Below are 23,442 nucleotides of genomic sequence, written 5' to 3'. Positions count from 1 at the left end.
TAATTCTTCTATTCATATCCACATACAAATGTTAATTAATAAATCAAAACCAGTAGCAGTAGTAGTAGTGGTAGTTATCTAAACTAGGTTATCAATGTTAGTGTAGATCAGGCTTCCTCCACTAGTGGCATATGGGCCAAACCCAGCCTATGGGAGGAAGAAACATGGACAATTGCCTTTGCATTGGCATTCCTGAATGGGGTAAAAATGTTATTAGAAGCAGCAAAAGGACAAGTGTACTCCCTTTCTCTCTCTGCTGTAGTCACTGCATACTAGTATCTCCTGCTTTCCTACCAGGATGTCTTTGTGTTAGCTGGAATGAGTCTCAGCACTACGTTCCAAGTGGCTTCAGTGCTGTAGAGTGAGCGAGTGTGTGCATGTATGTGTGTGTGTTTCTACACACATTACATGATACCTTAGCTGTTTTTGACATTCAGCTGTCTGCAGTGAAATATATTGCTCTAGAAGCAAAAAATAAGGGTAGAGTGGGCAGGACGTAGAAACAAACCATGAGTACTGGTTAATAGTGTACTTTAATCTCAGCTGTCTTTTCCTTTACATGATCTAAATGAGGGAGGACAGAATGAAGAGAGAATGCAGGAGACATGGTGACCTCTCACATATCATGTGAGAAAGAGTAGTTAAATGATTTGCCTCTAGCACTCTACCTTCAAAGATACTGAAGTTCCCTTTTTTTAAAAGTTGATAGTATTTGTTCATGTTGGGTTCATTTTTTAAGCCATAGGCTTCAGCTGCTTAAGACTGGTATATGTTTGCTAGCTTGAAATATTCGGTCAAGATAAACAAATTGACACTATTTTGGCTACAAGAAATGTATTGCCATTATTATGAAGTAATTGAGAATTTACTAAAACCTTTTTTTAGGTATTGTCCTTCCTGCAAAAATGATTCTAATGAAGTTGTAAAGGCTGGAGAAAAGCTCAAACAGAGTAAAAAGAAAGCAAAGATGCCATCTGCCAGTACTGAAAGCCAGAGAGACTGGGGCAAGGTAGAGTGTGTTTTAGAAATAGCTGTTACTCTGATTGTTCATGTATGTGCTACATCTGTAATTCTACTTATATATGCACTACACAAAATTCAGTACTGGGTTGCACAGACAATAAGACAATGTTTAATCCTGCCCACTATCTACTGGCAGTTAAAGCAGTAGAAGAATTATTAAGGTGACTAGAGGTAAAAACAAAAAAACCAACCCCCGATCCCTTCCCTAAACACATAAACACATATTACTTAATTAACATTCCTTTTAATAATTGTTAACATATTTTAAAGTATGTGTTTGTTATAATGATCAGTTTTCTTGATATCTGCATTGAATTTGCAAATAGTATTCTATATTATAACACTAATTCATTTTGTCTGATGTATTTTTAGGGCATGGCCTGTGTTGGTCGCACTAAGGAATGCACTATTGTTCCTTCAAATCATTATGGACCTATACCTGGTGTTCCTGTTGGGACAACGTGGAAATTCAGAGTTCAGGTATGTTGTTTCAGTATTAGCTGTGGTTGAAGTAAGTAACAGTAATAATGAATGGGTTGGGCACTAAAATAAATTTAGATTCACAATCGCCATTTTCACCAGGACTAAATAAAGCAAATACATTATGATTCTAATATTGGAAGTGATGCCGACAGTAGTGAAGGTTGAAGTATACTGATTTTACAATACAACTTCATAAGAAGTCTGTTGTCATTAGGATAAACAAATTTCACATGTTAAAATTCTAAGTGGGATACTTAGTGAATAAAGTAAAGTATTTTTTGAAGTGTACTTCACATGAACTGAGTATCCCACTTAGGAGATGTAGACTGTAGAGTTTGAAAATGTTAGATGCTATTGCTGTAAAGTGAGTCGCTGTTGGGTTTTTTGGTCATACGTAACAGATGTCCAAGCCTTCTTTTAGACCAATGAACAGCTTAAACCAGTGTAAGCCTGTACTGCTACTGAAATTAGCTGTCCATTCAGCCTTTGCTGTTTCTTGCACTGTCTCATTTCCTATTGCAAATGTTTCCTAGGCTCTATGGTAAACTAGATTGGTAAAAAAACTGCCAGAAAAATAATCCCGGCTGGGGTAGGAGGGGAGCTAGTTTTCCCAGTTAATTTCACATTTTGGTTATATAAGCGCAGTGCCAATACCCAGAGGGGCGGGGAGGATGGAACAGCTTCATTTTGTTACAGTACTGATTTTTTGTGGTTTCAAAGTGTCCAGCAAACTGCAGACTTCCTTCTCCCTCAGCCTTATTGGATAGTACTGATTTTTGGTTTATCTTTGATTTTTTTGTTGGTTTTAGTCAGGGAAATACATACTTCTTTATTTTCAAAATCAGTTCTTTGTGTCTTGCATGTGTAAATGGTTGTAATTGAATGTTTTCCATCATATTTGGAAGAATAGAAACAGGTTTTTTTAAACTGCTTGAGGAGGGGCAAGCCAAGAACCAAAAGCCTCTTCGGATTTATTTTCTGAACTTCTCATCACCTGCTTTCTCATGAGAAGAAAACAGATGTTTTATTATTCAATTGGTAGGCAATTTTCCTCTGATGGCAGTGTCTTCCAGTACTGTGTGAAGAATTCTGGATTTGGAAGGCCATACAAGTTTTGAGGCTGATATGGTTAGCAGCAGGCATTTTGCCCTTAGCAACAGTTTTCAGTTTCTCTCTTTGGTAGAAGTCACAGTGAAGCAGTTGAAACCTAAACTAGTTCTTTGATCCTTTCTCACCTTGATGTCCATTGTCAACAATACCATCAATACAAGCCTTAGATGAAGCAAATTAAATTTTTAATGTAAAATTAATGCTGTTCATCATACCAGCGATTTTATATGAAATGACTTGATTAAGAGGAAAATTCAATTTTGATTCTTTGGGATATTTCGTTGACCTCTCCTGTGTTTGAAGAACTTTTTTGTGAAAGGAATTAAAATAAATAGTTATCTTTTTGTTGGCTTCCAGATTAAGTAAAGTCTCATAAGTACATGTAGTTTCTAAATCAAGTTTTATTTTCACTGCTTCAACAATAATTGAAATTATTAGTTCACCTTTTTGTAAGGAATTCCATTGGTGACAAAAAGCTAATAGTTTTCAGACCTTTCTAGTGCTGGTAGGAAAAAGGAACAGTATTAAACTGCTTTTGTCAGAAAATTAGTGCTAATTTTTATATATGTACGTATGGACTAGACATCAAAAGGCAATTACCATTTCTACATAATTATTTAATTTTGGTTACAAATTACAGACTTTGTCTTTTTTTTTTTTTTTTTAAAGATTGAAATGCTTTCTACATAGAAAGCTAAATTACACTTTTGTTTCTCATATGACTAGTCTTTTGTATGAGAAATGAGTTTGTCTCAGCAAATCTATGAGAATTTAGAGACTGTAGTTTCTTTACTTCTGATTTGCATCGTTTTTTATGACACAAACTCACTTTTCCCTAGAAGGAAATTGACTAAGTATTGCTTCTGGAGAGAGCATCTGAAGAGCATCTTTGACATGAATTACTTACCAGAGTTCACCTTTGGGGTGAATCACCTACCGGAAACCTAAATTTAATTGATAAAACCTGGAAATGAAAGAAGGGAGGGAGGAATGAATGAAAGGATGTTTGATAGTGGGGCCTTTTTATTCAGCAAAGTCATAAAATGCTCTGGAAAAATTGGCAAATAACTGATAAAGTTAGGTGAGAGTGCTAAGTTGTGGATAGTAAATGTGGGGTGGGGAACAGTTCTAACTATATAATTTTTAAGGGTCAGGAAAATAAAATATATTATTAACAACAAACAGGATCATTAAAGGAATGGAATGGTTTTCATTCAACTGGAAAGACTTTTTGTTCTAGAAGAATGTTGAAAAGGTGGTGTAGTGTAGATGGCTACAAAATGATGTACAGTATGAAAAAAGTGATTAGGGACCAATACACATACTTTTGTAATGCAAAAGGGGGTCATCAAAAAAAAAGGTCAGCTGCCCACTTCAAAATGAACAAAAGTAGTACTAATTCATATGACAAACGGTGCCACTGTGAACTCTTTTCTGTCTTGAATACTGTGAATCCAAAAGTTTTTAGGAAGTCAGCCACAGACAGCTGGGTGCTGAGAAATTGTGCAAGGAAGTATCATTGTGTCCTTATGTAGTTTTCATACTGTGCACAGCTCTTGTCTATTACTAGAGACAGCATTTCTGGCCAGCTGGACCTTTGATCTGATGTATTGTATTATGAAAGTACAAGACTATAGCAGAAGAATGTGAACTTACATGGAAGTTGCTTAAAAGTTTAGGTTGGGAAAAGGAGTTCAGGAGTCAGAGAGGCAGAATGAGAAAAACAGGCAAAGTCAAGGTCTGAAGGAGGGTATGAAGGTAGGAAGAAGGATCCTAATTGGTTTTCTGCTGGGAACCTTCATTCTATCAATAGTATTTTTGGCATCACGTACTGAGAAAATACATAATTTAATATGTAGCCTCTTTTTTATTCATAAAGGTGTTTTGGTTTTTTAATATAATTTGGTAGTTTGAAAAAATTATTAAATAATTTTTTGTGGGAGAGATGTTCCAGCAGACTTTAGTGATGTTGCCAGTTTATGATACAGCTGCAGCTCTCAGGTGGTCTGTTTGTGGCTTAGTTGCACATTCATTACCAGAGAGTTATCCTGGTTGGAGAACTAGCTTATGATCCATACGTTGCTGGAATGGCTTCTTGTGTTTCCTTAGGCAGTGTGATAATACTCCTCTGTGTTGATCACACACTGTTTTACCTTAATAGTACCTCACATAATAATCCTTACACTGGTCACTGTGATCTTCCTTAGTTAAAAATTGTAAAATGTTACCAAACTGGCAGGTCTTCATCTGCTTTGGTTTGTTCTAAATGGCTGTGCAAGTGGAGTATGGCAGTGAATACAGTCTTAAATACTGCTTATAGAAGGAATTGTGGAGATTTTTACCAAAGAAGAAAATGTACCTTTACATCTTCTGGTGCCACCACTGTCCTACATTGTCCTTCCATTTTTTCGGTGTCCTTACTTTTGGCTTTTTTTCCTTAAAAAACAAGTGGAATTCTCACCTTTAATCGCAGTTTTACATTAACTATTTACACAAACAGCTCTGTACAATATTTTAAGCAGTAAGTTGATTGCTAACAGTGATTGTAGACGACTGGTTGTTTGAAAAAAAATGCTAGAAACTGGCTTTTTTCTGTTACCAGGTGAGCGAAGCAGGTGTTCACAGACCACATGTGGGTGGCATCCATGGGCGCAGTAATGATGGAGCTTATTCACTTGTATTAGCTGGAGGATTTGAAGATGAAGTGGTATGTCATTTATGCAAGCAACAGTTTTGCTGTTGTGTCAATGTTTGTAAAGATAGAGTTATGTTTGTTGTTGATCCTAAAACTAATGTTTATGCAAATATGACGGTGAAAAAAATAACTACTACTGATTACAAACTGAATAGTTTTTAGTATTTGGGGGAAAAATGTGTAAGGAAGTCTTTCTTAAAGAATGTTTATGCTCATACTTAAGCAAAATATGTCAATTACAGCTGGATTTTACATTGTTTAGGGTAGTTAAATTTCAGTATACTTTTGGAGTCTGAATTAGTATTATTTAAAATCTGATAGTGTGATTATACGCAAATAATATGTTTTATGTTCTGCTTTGGCTATGATTTTTATTGCTTTCAAGACAGATGCCTCTTCATTTGGGTTTGTTGTGTTTCTAAATATGCGATACATTTATTTTAATGAAGCAAGAATAAAAGGTACATGTTGCTTGCTTCTATGAAGTTCTGAAGGTTCTTGACTCCTACTTATGAGCACTTTCAGAACTTCTTAGGAAGGTCTCAGTGTCTTGTGTTACGATCCCCAAAGGTGCTGGAAAAAAATTCTACTTTGATGTTAACATCTAAGTAGTGCAATGAAAGCTATTATGCTGCTAAACAAAACAGTAACTGCATCCAACTTTCATCTCATGATGTTGACCAACATTTAATTATGAATAGATTACTGTTTTCTGCAATTAAATAATGTTTACACAGGGTATATCCCTTCCTGCAGTTCTGCTCCATCAGGTGGAATTTTGAATCATGCATCAGATGAAGGATAAAGCAGTAAGCAATCCGTTTTTTTAAAACAGGCATAGCTGTTAACCACAAGGAAAAAGTCACTGGAAAAAGAAATAAACATCTGAAATAGCATCAGAATGTAATGTATTCTTTGCCAACGGCACCTACCAGCTGCTGCTGCTGCAGAGCATTGCCTCTGAAGGAGTCTTTTTGAAAAAGTCACATGAGGAGGTACTTGGTGTTGGGATACATTACTACGTCCTTAGAGTCAACCCCAACCCAAGCTCTAGGACCCTTAGCCAGTGGATCCTAAGATCACTGTTGCTCAGTAGTTGCACCTGCTATTCTGGGGTGCTGCAGACTCCTTTTTTTCCTTTTTGGTTGTGATACTGATGTCCCCTTATTTCTGCTGCTGTAATTATTCAAAATATTTCATAAACTTAATTGGATCCTTTGCATGTCTTTTCCAGTTCACCTAAGTGATGTTGAGATCATGTGTTTTTGTGGACACCTAAGCACTGTCATAGTCTAGATGACATATATAATTTTGAAGAGGCATAGTTGGGGAGAAATATTGCAGAAGATGCCCTAAAAATTTGTATGAATGTCAGCTTTTTTGCAGTTCTCTAATCTAAGGACATAGGGCAGAAATATTTTTTTTCCAGGTGCATTTTTGGAATTAGTTTTTCTTTAGTTCTTTTTTCATATACTAGATTTTATTTCCCAATTTACGTCCATTTTCCCTGGTTTTTGGAAAAGGTTGAAATTAAACTCCCGTACAAATATCCACAGAAAAATCAAATTCTGTACTTACAAGTATCCTAAGTATAGTATCTCATTCCCCAAATCAAATTTTTTAATAAAAATTCAGATAAAATCCTCTGATCACATCTAGTCACTTTATTGTATGACAACAAGAAAAGAGAGGTGACTCTTACTTGAATTTTAGTGGTATGACATAGGTACTTGTGTATAAATTTTTACAAAATTGAGAAATAAATACATTTTGGAAGGCTTTTATTGTATGTTTAAAAACTTTATGCACTATTTATGCACACTGCCGACTTGCCATCTTAATGCTTTTCTTGTGGCTTTAAATTAACAGTTCACTACTGAGGTAAAATAATTGCAAAAATGTATTGCAGGAAATAGAATTCACTTTCTAGCTTTCAGATCATGCCATTTTTATGCTGTGCCTTTGGAAACTTAGAATCCTGCAGACCCAGACTTGCCTGCAGCTTTGCTCAAGTTGGGATGTTCTGGATGTATTGGAGAGCTCAGTGACGACGAGTTCTGTCAGTACAGGATTTACCCTCAAGATTGAGAAGGGGTACAGTCATAGTTTACAAAATGAGCATTGGGTGAAATTGTTTTGTACATGAAGCTTAATCTCATTCTTAATTACATACATATAAAATGTTTGCACATTAATCTTTCTTTGTAAAGTTTAACCTTGAATTTTAGTGACAAGTTACATGGCTTACCTATTTAAGATACAGTATTACACTAGTTAGCTTTAGAGTCTTGAATATGTTAATATTGTTGATCTCCTGGTCTTGTTCTTGATAGTAACCATAATAGGAACATTAGCTGAAGAAATTGAGAAGTTTTTCAGGAATTTAAAATCTAAGAATTATTTCAGAATAGAGTAAAGTTTAAAAACTAGATATTGGACATTAACAGTGATTGTGCAATCACAGTGTTCATGATAAAAGTATTTTGACTTGTCTATTCGTCAAATCAGGTAGGTGAAGAAATTTCACTTCTGTGTTGAAAAATTGCCCTTTATTTTGTGTCATTATTATGTATCAGGTTTAAAACTGCTGATTATTTTCAAAAGTTTCAAGATCCATGTTTCTGTTGGGTTGAGGTAGTGTTGTAAAGATGGTAAATTAATTGTGTGGTATGCTTAGTTTAATCTGAACAAAGATTGTTTCTTCTTTAAGTGCTTTTGCATATAGGATCATACGGGAAATCTCTGAAGTGAGATTCAGAATCTCTTGGAGAATAATATCTGCTGTGATCATTCTCATCCTCTTGTAAAAGATTCTGAGAGTATAAAAGAGAATAGCATCTCTAATGACTCAGAAGGGACCCCAGGCAAATATACTCATTGCTTAGGTTCGTTGATATTTTATACCAAACCCATTCAGTGCCTGGAACACAGCATTCACAAACCACTTCATGAAACGGCTTGCTGTCCATTTTAAATGTTCTGTGTCTTTGCATCAATCTTGTGTGTGGGTAATCAGTTCCAAGGTGTCAGTGTAACTGTTACTCCACTTGTTTGAAATAGTCCAGTTGCAAATAAACAGTATTTAGCTCACTAGACTTGCCTAAGACCTGTGATGACGATATAGTGTTTCAGAACCTCTGCTTAGTGTGCATTGCACAGTAAAGCACTTGATCAGTTCCACCAGTGCCAAAGGTGCAGTGCCAGTACTGTAGTGAATTGCATACTTAAATGGCTTTAAATCCAAATCAAGTGGCAATAGGAGCCTCATGTCTGAGTCAAAGTGTTTTATATCCAAAGGCTGTTGCGACTTGCAGTTTACCTAGATATGTGTGTATGACCTGCTGCTTTATTAACCAGTTTGCTGGGTTTACCTGGGTCATCTGAATCCAGTGTGAACCCTGGTACAAAAGAGATGTAGTATCCTATATAAATTTTCTGGATTATCATGCCATGCTGACTACGTTACCAAGGGAATAGTTCCTTTTCAATTTTCCCAACTCTGTTTAATAGTATGGAGAATCCAACATAACAAGTTCATTACAGCCATTACACTGAGTGTCTCTCTATTGTGAGTTACCTGGATTGAGTATGTAGCTGAAAACCTGATGCTTAGCACCATGAAACTTGCTGTTTTCAAAAGCCGTCACATTTCCAAGGTGTAAGCGCCCTTCTGGTTTGGGACCCGCTTGGAGCTCCAATGTAATGTGAAAGAGTTTGAGTATCTTGCTATACGATAGCTACCAAATATCTTCCTTTTCACTCAGATGTGTTATTTGTCCACTCTTTTTACCTCTGATACTAAGGACATACTTGACATAATTTGAAGGGCAGTAGCTTTAATACTTCTTACCAGTGTTTCAGATTTGCAGGACAGATCCTATTCTGCAACAGTCTCCTCTCCATCTGTTATTCCATATTGTTAGCTATCAGTCCATACAAAATGCTAATTAATACTAAAAAATACCTTTCTTGCATTATTTTCTGAATTTCATTGTCTCCTCTGTACCTGCATTATATGAAGAATTACCTTCACGTTCTGAAAAGCCTTACTTTGTTACACAGATGCTTTTTGTCATTTTTCACTGCTAGCACTACAGCTCTCAAAGTAGTCTTATCTGCCTATTTGTCAGCTTCTTTCATAATGAGGTGTGAAATCTGTGTCTATACTGTCCCTATCTGTGCTTTTCCAAAGTTCATTTGCAGGACTTTGCATATCTGGTTGTTTCTAAAGCATTGAGGAACCCATTTGACACAAGATAAAGCAGATTAAAAAGTAGAAATTAATGTTGCCAATGCTTAGCAAAGCACCATTTAGCTCTTTTTTACATTTCATGCTTTCCAAGAAACATTCTGTCTGGCATAGTGCCTTAGGTCAAGGATGTAGGCCTTGGTTTCTGTTTGTGAATGCCTAACATACTGAAATTTTTTCTTTCTGAAATTCATGCATTTTCAAGAGACATTAGTCATATTAGTGCAACATATGGAGTATCATCAATCTATTCCCTTCATAAAATTCTGAAGGATCAGCATAATTTACTAATCTTTGTTGCGTCAAACCATGAGTTTCTTGCTGGACTTAATAGATTTTTCACATGAACACTTATAAAAATTAATTCTTATGATATTAAGCATTTATTTAAATACAGGAAATGAAAGAAGGATGAAACTAACAAATTCTAATTATATGTATAGAGATAAATGAATGTCAAATACTAAGTACATGTTTTTTAGACAGGCAAGATTTTCCTTGCCTTGCTTTAACTAGGATTATAGAAGGCTAATTAAATTACTCATACAGGTTGCAGGATTTTTTGCCCTCAGAAAAACAATCACTCAGCAATCTCTAACAGGTAGGTAGTCAAAAATAATTGTAATTAAAAAATGTTGTCTCAAAAACCTGTTGTACCTCCTAACTAATGTCCCATTACAAAAAAACGTCTTTGACCTGAAAAGGCTTTCTGTGTGTTTTATCTTTGGTGAACCTCATTTGAAGTCGGAACTGCTGTTGAACAGAGCAGAAAATAATGAATCCAGATTGGGTAGCCTGAATTATTTACATATTAATGTTTAGTTTAAAGGTCTGGTAATCCACCATTTTGGCACTGAACATGGAAAGGAGTAAGAAAAACCTCAGAAAGTGCTGCACATAAAGTAGTTGTCTAGTACTTTCACTTGGGAGTTATTTTTCAAAATGTTGACTTACTTCCATCACCAGTTAGCCACCTGTTTTGAAGCTGTCTTACTTACTGTTCAGATTTTCAGACTGGCTAACACTAAAATGGTTAAATGTTTTCATCGTGGTGGAACATGCCATGATACTGTCAGGTTCTTGCTGTCAAGGGTGGTTGTGGGGAAGACTCAGAAGCACTGATTATGATATATTCAAGCTTGCACTTAATGCAAGGGGGTTTTTATTGATTTAAAAATTAAATGTGTAATTTAGCCCTTCCTTTTTTAATTGGCACCTTTCACTGCAGTGCTAAACCATGAAATTATCAAAAATAAATCGGGCAATTGGGCAGATAGACCAATTCTGTCAGCACTTACATGCATACAGACTTGTGAGACTTTAATGGAGATGAATGATGACATGATTCAGTTTCAGATATTCCCACTACTAGGGAAAGAAAATCCTTTCAAATATAATTGTCTAATAGTTAATATTTGTCTTGAATTTAATAACTTCATTTAAAAAGGCTTAGTGCTTTTTTATTTTGCTTTGTCATATTAATCAAAATCTTAGCCTCTATTCATTATGTTTTACTGAGGTGAAACTGATGAATCGAGGGGTTGATGAACTGATGAAATTTTGGGGTTTCTTATATCAAAAAAGCCAATAAGACTTTTTTGTTGTTGTTGTTCAGACTGAAGATTGAAGCTCACTGTGGTGGATTGACCCTGGCTGGACGCCAGGTGCCCACCAAAGCTGCTCTATCACTCCCCTCCTCAGCTGGACAGGGGAGAGAAAATACAACAAAAGGCTTGTGGGTCGAGATAAGGACAGGGACATCACTCACCAATTACTGTCATGGGCAAAACAGACTCGACTTGGGGAAATTAGTTTAATTTATTACCAATCAAATCAGAGTAGGTTAATGTGGAATAAAAACTAAATCTCAAAACACCTTACCCCCACCGCTCCCTTCTTCCCAGGCTTAACTTTACTTCCGATTTCTCTCCCTCCTCCTCTCCTGTGGCGCAGGGGGATGGGGAATGGGGGTTGCGGTCAGTTCATCACACATTATTTCTGCCGCTCCTTCCTCCTCACAGGGAGGACTCCTCACACTCTTCCCCTGCTCCAGTGTGGGGTCTCTCCGACGGGAGACGGTTCTCCATGAACTCTTCCAATGTGGGTCCTTCCCATGGGCTGCAGTTCTTCACAAACTGCTCCAGCTGGGGTCCCTTCCACGGGCTGCAGTCCTTCAGGCATAGACTGTTCCAGTGTGGGTCCCCCGCAGGGTCACAAGTCCTGCCAGAAAACCTGCTCCAGCGTGGGCTTTTCTCTCCACGGGTCTGCAGGTCCTGCCAGGAGTCTGCTCCAGCGCGGGCTTCCCACAGGGTCACAGCCTCCTTTGGGCATCCACCTGCTCTGATGTGGGGTCCTCCCTGGGCTGCAGGTGGATATCTGCTCCACCGTGGACCTCCATGGGCTGCAGGGGGACAGCCTGCCTCACCATGGTCTTCACCACGGGCTGCAGGTGGATATCTGCTCCACCGTGGACCCCCATGGACTGCAGGGGGACAGCCTGCCTCACCATGGTCTTCACCACAGGCTGCAGGGGAATCTCTGCTCCGGTGCCTGGAGCACCTCCTCCTCCTCCTTCTTCACTGACCTTGGTGTCTGCAGGGTTGTTTCTCTTACATATTCTCACTCCTCTCTCCGGCAGCTGTTGCTGCTCCCTAGGGGTTTTTTTTTCCCCCCTTTCTTAAATATGTTATCCCAGAGGTACTACCGCCATCGCTGATGGGCTCGGCCTTGGCCAGTGGCAGGTCTGTCTTGGAGGTGGCTGACATTGGCTATATCAGATATAGTGGAAGCTTCTAGCAGCTTCTCACAGAAGCCACCCCTGTAGCCCTCCAGCTACCAAAACCTTGCCACGCAAACCCAATACACTCATCTAGAAGAAGTTTGTGTTCATAATAGCGTATTTTACTGACTGATCAATGCAATTTTTATGTATATGTTGGGACCAAACTTTGAAATCTGAGCATAATACGAGAGGTGTTAATGAAAAGCGAAAATAATTGAGAGGTATCTTGAGATAGCTGATATTCCAGTAACTTGAAGTAGCTAATGCCCCTGTCAGCTGCTGTATAAAAGCAACCCATAGAAATAATGTCGTTGAACACTTAGGTAGAATTCAAAATTTTACTTTTTTTGTTCTCCGGTATCTCTTTGTTAGACTTACAACTGATTGTGTAACAACATTGAAATAGTGGAGTGTGATTTAATACAACTGACCATCTGTTTATGTTGTATGTCTGAGGCTGACTGGCTTATAGTACTAGAGCTTCAGGCTCATCTTCCACTCGGATGCCCTGATATGAGATACTGCGTCAATGTTCCTGTGGCTGAAGTTCATTTGCTCTATGACATGATCAAGCTTTACAGACAGGACAGTTAAGAAGTAACTTTATGGAGGCAACATAAGAAAATGAGACATACAGAAGGCATTAAGAGAAGACAGAATAACAAAGGTTTTACTAGCTATTGAAAGAATGTTTTGGTGCAAGAAAGTTGAATTAAGCTGTGGAAAGCAGAAGAGAAATGGCAGAGTTACATATTTTGAGGTAAGAAAATGGGTAAAAGGTAGGAAGAAGGAAAAGAAGGGAAAAGATAAGATTGTTTTAATAGCCTTTTTGACAGTTATTTTAAAGAAGTGAAGAACATTTAAAAAATGTTATTAAAGAACATACAGACATCAATAATTCCTTTTACCAAATGTTTTCTTGAACTGTTGAATGCAGAATTTTCAGCAGTATCAGTATCTTAAGCTCTGCTTTCAGATCCTCTTGAGAAAAAAATAGCTTTCCGCCTTTAGCTGTCACATACAGGCTATCAGTCGAACAGTTGTGGGTCGTAGGAAGATCCTGCATTGTCTATAGATAGACTCAGAACTCAAAGCTATTGAGAAATTGTTTTAATGAGTCATTACTCATCAAAAGATCCCAAATAATAAGCTGTGTGAATATTCCTGGCATACTCCACTTTCAAAGTAAAACTCCATAACCACGATGGAAATAGGTTCTATAGGTCTCCCATTAGGTCTCCAGACTACCAGTATCCCCATTTTACTTACACTTATCATGGGCTGTGTTCATTTCCACATTTTTTCCACTCTAAGAACTCTGTGTCTGTGCATCACTTACTCTTGCCATTCTAGATTTTCTGTCTCTACAACCACTTACTTATTCTCATGGGCTTTCTTCCTCCCCTTGTTTAGGAGTTGCTCTCATATCAGAGGTTCAAATGTCCTCCCAATTTCTCTTCATCCAGTCCAAATCAGTGCCCTGTATGGCAAGATCTCTGTCATTTTCCTCCAATTCTAGGAATTGTGTGTCTTTGTTCCCTGCAATCCTTTTTTTATATATATATGTCTGATGTGAAATAAGTGAATGTTGTTCTTCTGGGAAGCAAAGCAGAAATGAGCCTTCCTCACACTGGGGGGTGTTAAAAGATGCCATCTTCTTGTTATTTGACCTGTAACAATTGTGCTCCATAGCTGTTCCAGTTCGCCTCCATTTTCCTTCCCCTGGATTACCAGTTTCCCCCAAATCTGTATAGTTTTGCCTATTTATGCATAGAACACTTGGATAATTAAGGAGAACCAAATGTAACCTATCAAGTGTGGAATCTGTTCAAGAGGTGAGCATGTGTGCATAGGCCTTGTATCCATGCTATCTTCAAGCACAATGTTGTGTGGTTGCCTGTGGTTTAAAGAGTACCACCCAGAGAACCACTCAGTCTTTCTCTGAAGACACTGGAAGTTTGATGTTTTTAGGCCTTTTACATTTAACCCATTTTTCATAGAAGTGTGTTCCAGTAGGTAATTATGAATACTGTTGCATTTATGCCTTCATACTTGGTTTTTTGGCTTAAGTCTGTAGTGATTTGTCCTTGATTTATGTTTGTCTGTTATGTCAAAAAAAAGTCTATTCAGTACTTTCTTCCAATGAAGATTGTTCTACCTAGTTGGTAAACAAAACCATTTGTCAAGAACCTGTCTTGTCTTGTAAATAATTTTCTCCGTCTTGCTCACATATGTAGTGTTTCTGTCTTTCCTCTATTTTTTTATATTCTTATATATGTGTTATTTCAATATTTGTCTCAACATTATGTTCTAAAAAGAGGGAAAAATCACCTTCCAGTTTCAGTTTATTTCTGCTTACACATCAAAAAACTGCCTTAGCACTTTTCCCCACTCTGCTACACCATGAGCATGTGTTCAGTCTCTTCTTTTTTATGAAACCTTAATCATTCTGGATTCATGACTTTCCAAGATACATCTTTCTGGTTTTCTGAACTTGGCACAAGCTTCTTATTCAGTGTTAAAATGCAATTTGTTTGAACGGGCCTGATTCATCAAGCAAACCATCCCTATTCATCATATTATTATCACAATCATCTTTGTGTGATCTGCGCATTTTGATTGTCTTGACAATCACTAAAAAATTGAACATAGCTCAATTCTGTGATACCTGATTTTATACAATTTCTTTTACGTGCTTTCTTAGTAAATAGTTCTTGTCTTGTTGGTCTTTCATTCTTTTGAAGTTGTTTCATATATTGTCCTCGTACAACATCATTCTATTCCTGCTATTTTTTAGAGGTTCATTGAGCAGAGTAAGTAGACTGTTTTAAGAAAGGAAATACCAGAGTTTATGTATGTCTTTGTTAGGTTTTGAGTATTTTTTTAACTTCATAGCACTTGCTTGTTATTATGTCTAGATAAATTTTGAATGAGAAATACTCTAATACTGCAGCTGAATTTCTGTCTGTAGGTTTTCCCTACACAGAATAAAATAAAAATAATTTCTATAATTAATCTATGGCCTTGTTCAACCAGCATTTCTCTTTCTAACTTTCTCTTTTTCTGCTGTTGTCAGTCATGAAATATCTGTAACAGTCTTGCACTGGATCCTTAATAATGTCAGACTTTTAATAGTGGTAAGAAATTGACTGAATTTTACTACTGCATACAAGTATGTTCAGATTTTTGCTATAAAAATTCATATAAACATTATTTTCCTGTTAAGTATTTATCTTCAACTATTGCTTCACGCTTTGTGCAAAATTTGCATCTCCAAAGATATATAATATTAAATATATTTGTAGAATATATATATTTCTAGAAATGCTTGTATTTGCCAGGAGTAATATGAATTTCTGTGATACATTTCCTAAAGAAAACAGTATTACTGGCTTTACTTATGTGTATGTAGATTTTGACTGTTTTCACGGTTCATGGTAAAAGATTCTATCAACCTTCCTTTGATTTAAAGAAAATTCTATGTAGAAAGTATACTACAGAATTGTATCATCTTACAAAATGCAAATCTAAATGAGCTTAAGCTCTTACTAGTTCAGAAGAGCTAGGATTATTACTGCATTAAAGCACCTGCCTTGTACGTAAGGCAGAACTGTTTGTACTTATTAGCACTTAGCCCCTTGCACAAGCTGAAGTGATCCCTCCAAGGTATTTATTATGTATTTTACAAACATGATATTCTTGTAAACTAAATGAAAGCTCTAGAGCAAGTAACCACTTGCTAAAATGTGTTCCCTTCCTCACATTTTTTTTTTCTTTCCCCAAAAATAGGCTTTTAAGAGATGCAAAAGTCCAATTTTTTAAGGCAGGCAATTTTTTAATAAGAATTTTCTGGACAATATGTTACATCCAGACCAGTAGCTTTGTGCTAGCACAACTACTGTAGGACAGTGACGCTGAAATTGAAAGCACATCTTTTCATGCTTTGGATTATAGTTTTTTTCTGTCTGAGTAAATAGAACAAATGAAGTCACATTTTTTGTAAACTGAGTTGCTTTACTTCGGAGTGTTAAAATGAAGGATAATCTTCTTGTGCAGGATCGAGGAGATGAATTCACTTACACTGGGAGTGGGGGTAGAGATCTTTCTGGCAATAAAAGGATTGGAGAACATTCATTTGATCAGACATTGACACACATGAACAGGTAAGTTTTGAAGATAAAATTAAAAAGTATTCCAAAACAAGTAGCTGGGTTGTAGTGCTTTAATTTAAAACTAACATTTTGCAATATTCATTTACTCTTGTACATGCTGCTTTTGTGAACAGTAGTGCCTCTTGCTGCTAAGAGGCATTTTATCAAGCATTATGTTTTGTTGATTTAAAGAAACACGCACCTCAATGAAATATGTTACTGTATTGCTGGTGCAGCTAGTAGTCATGTCTCTGGTTGAAATTGTCCTACAATTTCCTTCAGAGGACTCTGTTCTAATTTAATGAGAAGTTTGTCAAAACTCTTGGGTGGAAGTTTTCTATTCTGGGTGTTTCTTATTAAATTTCTTCTTCAATGGGTAAATAAGTTACGAAATTTAAGTAGGAAGAAAGCGTGTTCATTTTCCCATGTTAAAAGAAGTCTTTCCTATTTTGCTAGCCCTTTCTTCCATCATCATTTTCTATGAAAAGCAAGGAATTAGGGTGTTGCTTTATCAAAAGCAGGTGCTTGAAAAAGAAGATATATGTCCAAAAGATTAATTAGACATCTGCTTAAAGTGTTTTTATGTCCTATAAAAGCCTGCCTGAATGAAGAAATCTCCATCCTTTTCCGTTTCTAAGAGCATAACCTGTTAGGCAGCTGACCACTTAAAAACTGTGGGATGCTGATATTGACTGAGACCTTTTCTTTGCTAGGTCTGCTTTTAGATACGATCTGCTCCTGTCAAGCAGAGTGGAGAGGGATTCTTTCAAGCTTTTTGGTGGTGTTTAGAGGAAAAGCCTGACTTGGCTGCTGAGAAAGGGAGGGGGGACGTGACATGAACAAGAACAAGGAGGGAGGGAAGGTGGAATTAAGTTTAAGCAATAGGTTTACAAGCATATTTAGTGAATAGAGCAAACTTGCTTTGGGAAACAGAATTAAAAGCTGGACTCCTTCGTCTCAGCATTTCTCTGTTCTTGGCAAATGAGAAATGCACTGACAAAGCTTGTCGTGTAGCTTTGCAGGCATTAGTGCTCATGGAGTGTAACAAGGTGCTCTCAGTTACTGATTTTGATACAAGTTTTCAGGCACTTTGATAATGAAGATGATGATGATTCCCTGTAGTTAAATCGGTATTGGTTTTGCTTGTCCAGATATTTTTCCTTTTTTAAGTTTTGTTTTTACATAAGAAACATTTTTAAAGTTGGCATTGTATGCCTGTCCCTTACTGTTCTGTAAAATGTGGGTTTTATACTCATACCATGGCTGCTTATAAACCGTATTATTTCTTCCATTCTGAGATCCATGGTTTGGTTTGAGTCTGAGGCTGAAGGGTTTTCAATCCCAGGTCAAATCAGGCTGTGGTAGTAGAAATACTACTGTTCATTACATCAGCTTGGTCTAGTAAGTATTCATACTGTCTTGCTCCAGGTTTCTAGAAAAGCGTCTTCGTGTTGTTAGTGGATAAAGGGGTTTGCTTGTCCTTGAGTTGGCTACCATTATTTAACTCCTGTTGTGAGGCAATTTATGTATTATGTGAGACATTTCAGTTACTTGGAGTTTTTTGGATGATTATTATGTACTTTTTTCTCTGTAGCGTTTTTCATCATACTCATTACTTCTGCATACACACTTAAAAAGCCTTAAAATCTGCAGTTAATGGGGAATAGCGATAGAAGTTTGCCTTTTGTTACAATTTTCTTTTAATTCCCTCAATGCTATTTAGGAAGGGCTTATTTTTACAAATGAAGATTATTAAATCTAGAAGGATTGGTTTGTTTTATTTAGCAATATCAGCTGAGTTTTCATCTGGAATCTTGACAACAAACTATTCCGTGTACCCATTTTTTTCTTTACCATCTGCAGTTGTTAAAGAATATACTGAAAAGTTCTATGCTGCTTGATAAAGTTTAATTAGACAAGGGAAATAGATATGACTTAATTACATTAATTCTCAAAAATCTGTTGTGTGAAGCAATCTAGTTTATGAAGGTTTTGACTCTCTTTCTAGGGCATTGGCCCTTAACTGTGATGCCCCACTGGATGACAAAAATGGAGCAGAGTCTAAGAACTGGAGAGCTGGTAAGCCAGTCAGAGTAGTGCGCAGTTCAAAAGGACGGCGAATCAGCAAATATGCCCCAGAGGAAGGCAACAGATATGATGGCATTTACAAGGTATTCTAATTTCTACTAAGTGCAGCATAACATTTTTCTTCAGCTGTTTTAAAAAGTCTCATGTGTGTTACATTGCAAATTCTTCATTATTACTTAAAAGAAATAATTCTTTTTTCTCTGTGATAGCTTTTTAGCCTTAGCTTATTCTGCAAAGAACTGAAATGAAATTATTCAGAGTGGTGATAATAGAACATAATCCATAATAGGATATATAAAATTAAATATGTAAGCTATAAGTGCTTACTGACCACATACAAAGCATATTATAAACCATATTATTTCTTCCATTCTGAGATCCATGGTTTGGTTTGAGTCTGATTCTGAAGGGTTTTCAATCCTGGGTCAAATCAGGTAGTGGTAGTAGAAATACTACTGTTCATTACATTAGCTTGGTCTAGTAGGTATATATGGTTTATATATATACTGAGCAGACATATTATGTGCATATTCGTCCCTGGAAATCTAATTATTTCCTCACTCCTTCCAACTATATCCTAGCTTTTTGTGCGTTTAATGACTTCTCAGCATCTGAAATAAAGGTGTGTGCCTTTTAAGAGCACTGTATTTATCAAAAATACAAAAATTTTTTACCTGAGGGAAGAGCTGCTGTACAATAGTAATGTATAAATTAGTCTTCTCATTTCTAATTGAATAATTAAAGTATGACTATATGCATGTGTTTGGCTTGTGATAAAATAATGGCAGAAGTTTTATATTGTTCTTTAGGTGGTGAAATATTGGCCAGAAATTGGAAAATGTGGATTTTTAGTTTGGCGTTATCTTCTGAGGAGAGATGACGTTGAGCCTGCACCTTGGACTTCAGAAGGAATGGAGCGGTCAAAGAAACTGGGTCTGAGCGTACAGGTTCGAATCAGGACTCGCAGAGTTGGTTTTATTCTCAGTTCCAGTAAACGAATTCCAGAAAGAGAAGTCAGTTAGATTAAAGCCCTGGGTTTTTTTCTTGTACTTCACCGTGGCAGGATGTAATGACAAAACCCACTACAGATTATCTGCTGAAAGAATCCTGTAATAGTGACACAGTAGAAGGAAGGGTGGACGAAGCTTTCTGCCTTAACAGTGAATTGCTTTGCATATGTGAACTGGAAAATTAAGAGTTTGAATCCAGTTTTGTGATCCTTAGGCTGGAAAGAATTACAAGCAACTATTGTTATAGCAGAGTCTGAGAAATCAAAAAACCTGTGCATTTTTATGTTTTTTTCTCTCCATGTGACTGAGGATTTTGTATAGATAGTGTATTTCAGGCACAGAAATAAACTGACCCATGAGGACTTGGGCATTGCAGAACCCATGAAAGATGGAAAGAATTAACATGCTGTTTCTTTTCTCAGCAAGGCAATGGTGTATCTTACAGCATACCATCATCTTAAACTTTGCCTACCTGATTTGTATAGTTGTAAGGGCATGGATTGGGATCTCAGGTTCCTTTTAATACAATGGAGTCTGGATTAGATTCTTTGACTTGACTATACTTTCTTAATAACAGATACTAATTTAAATGTTTTCTGCGTCATGTAGGAATTTAAAAATTATTTTGTAAGTTATTTCAAGATGTAATCACAAGGTTTTAAAGTCTTAGAAATTAGTCTTGTTGGTATGTGGGAATTCCTATATGCCAGTGGGTTTTGTTTTAAATCTATGCTTTTTTATTTTAGTATCCAGAAGGTTATTTGGAAGCCATGGCTAGTAAGGAGAAGAAAGATAAGGTTAAAAAGCAAACTGTGAAACAGGAGCCAACCAGCCAGAGTAACGGCAACCAGAAAAGGACAATTGATGATGGTATTTCTTTTTACTTTTTTAGCATTTATCAGCAAAGTCTGTCATATTACATTCATTAAGCCAGTAGCATGAAAACTTTGTGGAGGTCTGAAGTTATTTGGAATACTAATGTAAATTGATAAGTACATGCTCTGTAATTTAGTAGTAGTGTAGGGATCTTACCTTATTTACTGCTCTTACGGGTTTTTTTTTTTCCTCTTAAGCTCTGTAGTAAAATGAAGTCTTCTGTGCAACTGTGTGCTGCAGTCCAGAACAATGCTGAACAGTATGAGCTGGAGTAGGGATTTGATTGCTACATTTCATGGGTGTAATCCATGTTTTAACTGTCTAGAAACAGTTTTGTCTTCCCCTTTCATTAGTTCAGACTAACAATCTGTTGTTACTGTGTCTGATGGTCATAATCTTAAGCAGGTATAGAGGAACCTACGAATACACCCAAAGCCATGAGGATGGGAGACGGAGGGAAAGGAGAGGCTTTCCAGCTGACCCAAGAGCAGCAATGGCTGATTAGAGAGGACTGTATGAACCAGAAACTGTGGGATGAAGTACTTGCGTCTCTTAAGGAAGGACCCGTATGTTTGCTGCATGCATGGTTTTTAATGTTTACCTTTTCTTTAGACTGTTAGGAGAAATCTTGAGTCTCTCTTAAAACCTAATTTGCTTGTTGAACTTTTGCTGAATACAGACTGTGTCTAGCATTATTTTTACTTGTAAGACTTTGATTTCAAGAAAATAATCCTCCCTTGTACAATTTGCTATTGATGGCTCAGTTTACACCTGCATAATAGAGATCTTTTCTCGCTCAAAAAACATTTCGAAGTTAGAAGTGGCTTTTTTTTTTGTTTTCATTTTTGAAGTGAGCATGTTTTCTCTGAAATTATACATGTATTTTTGTGCTGTGCTGATGTGAGGAATCAAACACAAAGAAAGGTGATTCTAGTCACTACTTTCTGTTGAGACAGAAAATAACTTTATGACGGAAAATACAGCTTGCTTGCTTTGTTTAAGAAGATAAAAGTACTGTTATCTTCAAATTTAGATATGAAATGAAAATATTTTAATCAAATCTAGATTATCCCACTCTGTAGAGAGTGAAACTTGAGTAAGAGAGAAAATACTTTTCTCCCCCTAAATGTCAAGAAGATAGCAAGAATAGCTTAAGATTGAAGAGACTATAGACACTACTGTAAAAAAGTCCACAAAAGGAGTATGTCCTGAAATACTATGTCTTTCAGTCATAATTAGTCTTACCAATGTCAAGTTCGTAGTTATTTTAGCTGTTTTGCAGAAGAAATCAAGGCACTAAGAAGTTAAAATAACTTGATAAAACTCAACTCAGTGAAAACCAAACCATTATTTGGAAAATGGATATCTAAAAATGGACATACATATTTAGTTTATTTGAGAATTACCAGTGGCTTTTTATGGTGCTTCTGTAACAGAAGAAGCATCTATAACTCCCTGTTCTTCCACTTAGAGTACTACAGTACTAGTTTTTGCTGTAATGCTGCTGCAGTTGTCTTTGTGTAGGAACTGTGTGAAGTTATTCGCTGTTATCTGTCTTCTATCCGGTGTCTGTAATGACTAGAAGGAATTCAAGCTCTTACAATTGTGCATGATGACAGGCAATAGAGATACATGTTTGTGAAAAGGAGAAAACAGTAATTTAAATGTGGCTGAGAAGTCACTTTTCTACAGATTCCTACCCATGATTTTGATAAGATTTCCGTTTGGTTGCCCCTAAAGGCAACAGGAATCACTGGTAGTTTTGGGTCGCTATTGTGAAAATGTAAATCTTTCTTCTTGAAACAACCACCTTCCCTTTTAACTAAATAAAATGTGGTTTATGATAAATCTGGTATTTTAATTATCACAAAGAACTGTATTTTGATTACCCGTAGATTTGCTTTTTCTTCTATACCCAAGCTTGTATTCTTGAGATACTTGGAGATCACTGACATGCCAGAGATAAGCTTGCTTGTCTGTTTAAAACACCTGATATGAATGTATCTTGAGATTCCTCAGAGATGCCCACAGAAGCTTTAGAAACCAGGGAGGTTGATTTACACACTGCAGAGAATTTGACCTGAGGAGAGAAGAAGCCATTAAGCTAGCCATAACCCGTAAGCACAGGAGCAGGTGTAGAAGTGGCTTTCTTAGCAGAAGTAATTCCCTTGGCAGAGAAGCAGAGATCTTTCAGGGACATGCAAATTTCTAGCAGTAGTCACTAAACAGAACTACTAAATTTTCTGACCAATGCTAACAGTCATGAGGGGCCCTCTGGTCTGTTTCATTTTGTTTATAACGGTACTCATACAAACAAGTAAATAATCTTTAAAACATTAGTTCTCTGATTTGTGGAAAAACAGGGAAATTACACAGCTATGGACCAGCTTCCCGATTACTTTTAGAAAGCTGTACTCATGGTTATGGAGGACTTAACTTCTGGAAGTTCATCATCTTTCTGTAATAAGTGACATTCATGAGAACTGTAATAGAGTTTGTCTTTTTTATTCCTTTGCCCTACACTAGAATTTTCTGAAGAAACTGGAACAATCCTTTATGTGTGTCTGCTGCCAGGAGCTGGTTTACCAGCCAGTGACAACAGAGTGCCTCCACAACGTCTGTAAAGTAAGAATGAACTCGGTCTTGCTCTGGGCTGTTTTCTTGGCTCTGAGACACCAGTCACCAAAGCCATATGTATTTTAGAAAGACAATAATTATTGCCTAACATTCTGAGCAAAAACATGCAACAAGTTTGCATTCAGTGATTGCTGTGTAACCTTAATTTTATGTAATAAAAAGTGGAAGTATGTTTAGTATAGTTCCTGGTAGACATAATGAATGAAGTTTACCATTGCTGTCATTCCTTTGTGATCAGTGGAATTACACTAGAAATTGATTTGGTCCGGGAGCTAGATGTTGGTACAGTAACACTAATTTAATTTTACATAGTTAAGGAATAAAACCAGATTTTATAA

The 23,442-nt window shown here is 36.6% G+C and overlaps 1 protein-coding gene across 2 annotated transcripts in view; it reads left to right on the top strand.

Moving 5' to 3' along the window:
• UHRF2 (ubiquitin like with PHD and ring finger domains 2) overlaps positions 1-23,442 on the top strand; it is a 93,630-nt gene that overhangs the window by 67,881 nt on the left and 2,307 nt on the right. Inside the window, exons 7-15 of one of the 2 annotated variants that reach the window (XM_052778879.1) lie at positions 886-1,009; positions 1,396-1,503; positions 5,219-5,323; positions 16,399-16,505; positions 18,502-18,664; positions 19,391-19,528; positions 20,338-20,461; positions 20,873-21,033; positions 22,994-23,092. In XM_052778879.1, the coding sequence (XP_052634839.1) occupies positions 886-1,009; positions 1,396-1,503; positions 5,219-5,323; positions 16,399-16,505; positions 18,502-18,664; positions 19,391-19,528; positions 20,338-20,461; positions 20,873-21,033; positions 22,994-23,092 (1,129 nt within the window). Of the gene's footprint in view, positions 1-885; positions 1,010-1,395; positions 1,504-5,218; positions 5,324-16,398; positions 16,506-18,501; positions 18,665-19,390; positions 19,529-20,337; positions 20,462-20,869; positions 21,034-22,993; positions 23,093-23,442 lie in introns of both variants that reach the window. The other variant, XM_052778878.1, reaches the window with a different exon arrangement.

This window comes from Harpia harpyja, chromosome Z (genome assembly GCF_026419915.1).
Source record: "Harpia harpyja isolate bHarHar1 chromosome Z, bHarHar1 primary haplotype, whole genome shotgun sequence".
NCBI lineage: Eukaryota > Metazoa > Chordata > Aves > Accipitriformes > Accipitridae > Harpia > Harpia harpyja.
This window is presented reverse-complemented; position numbering and strand designations above follow the sequence as displayed.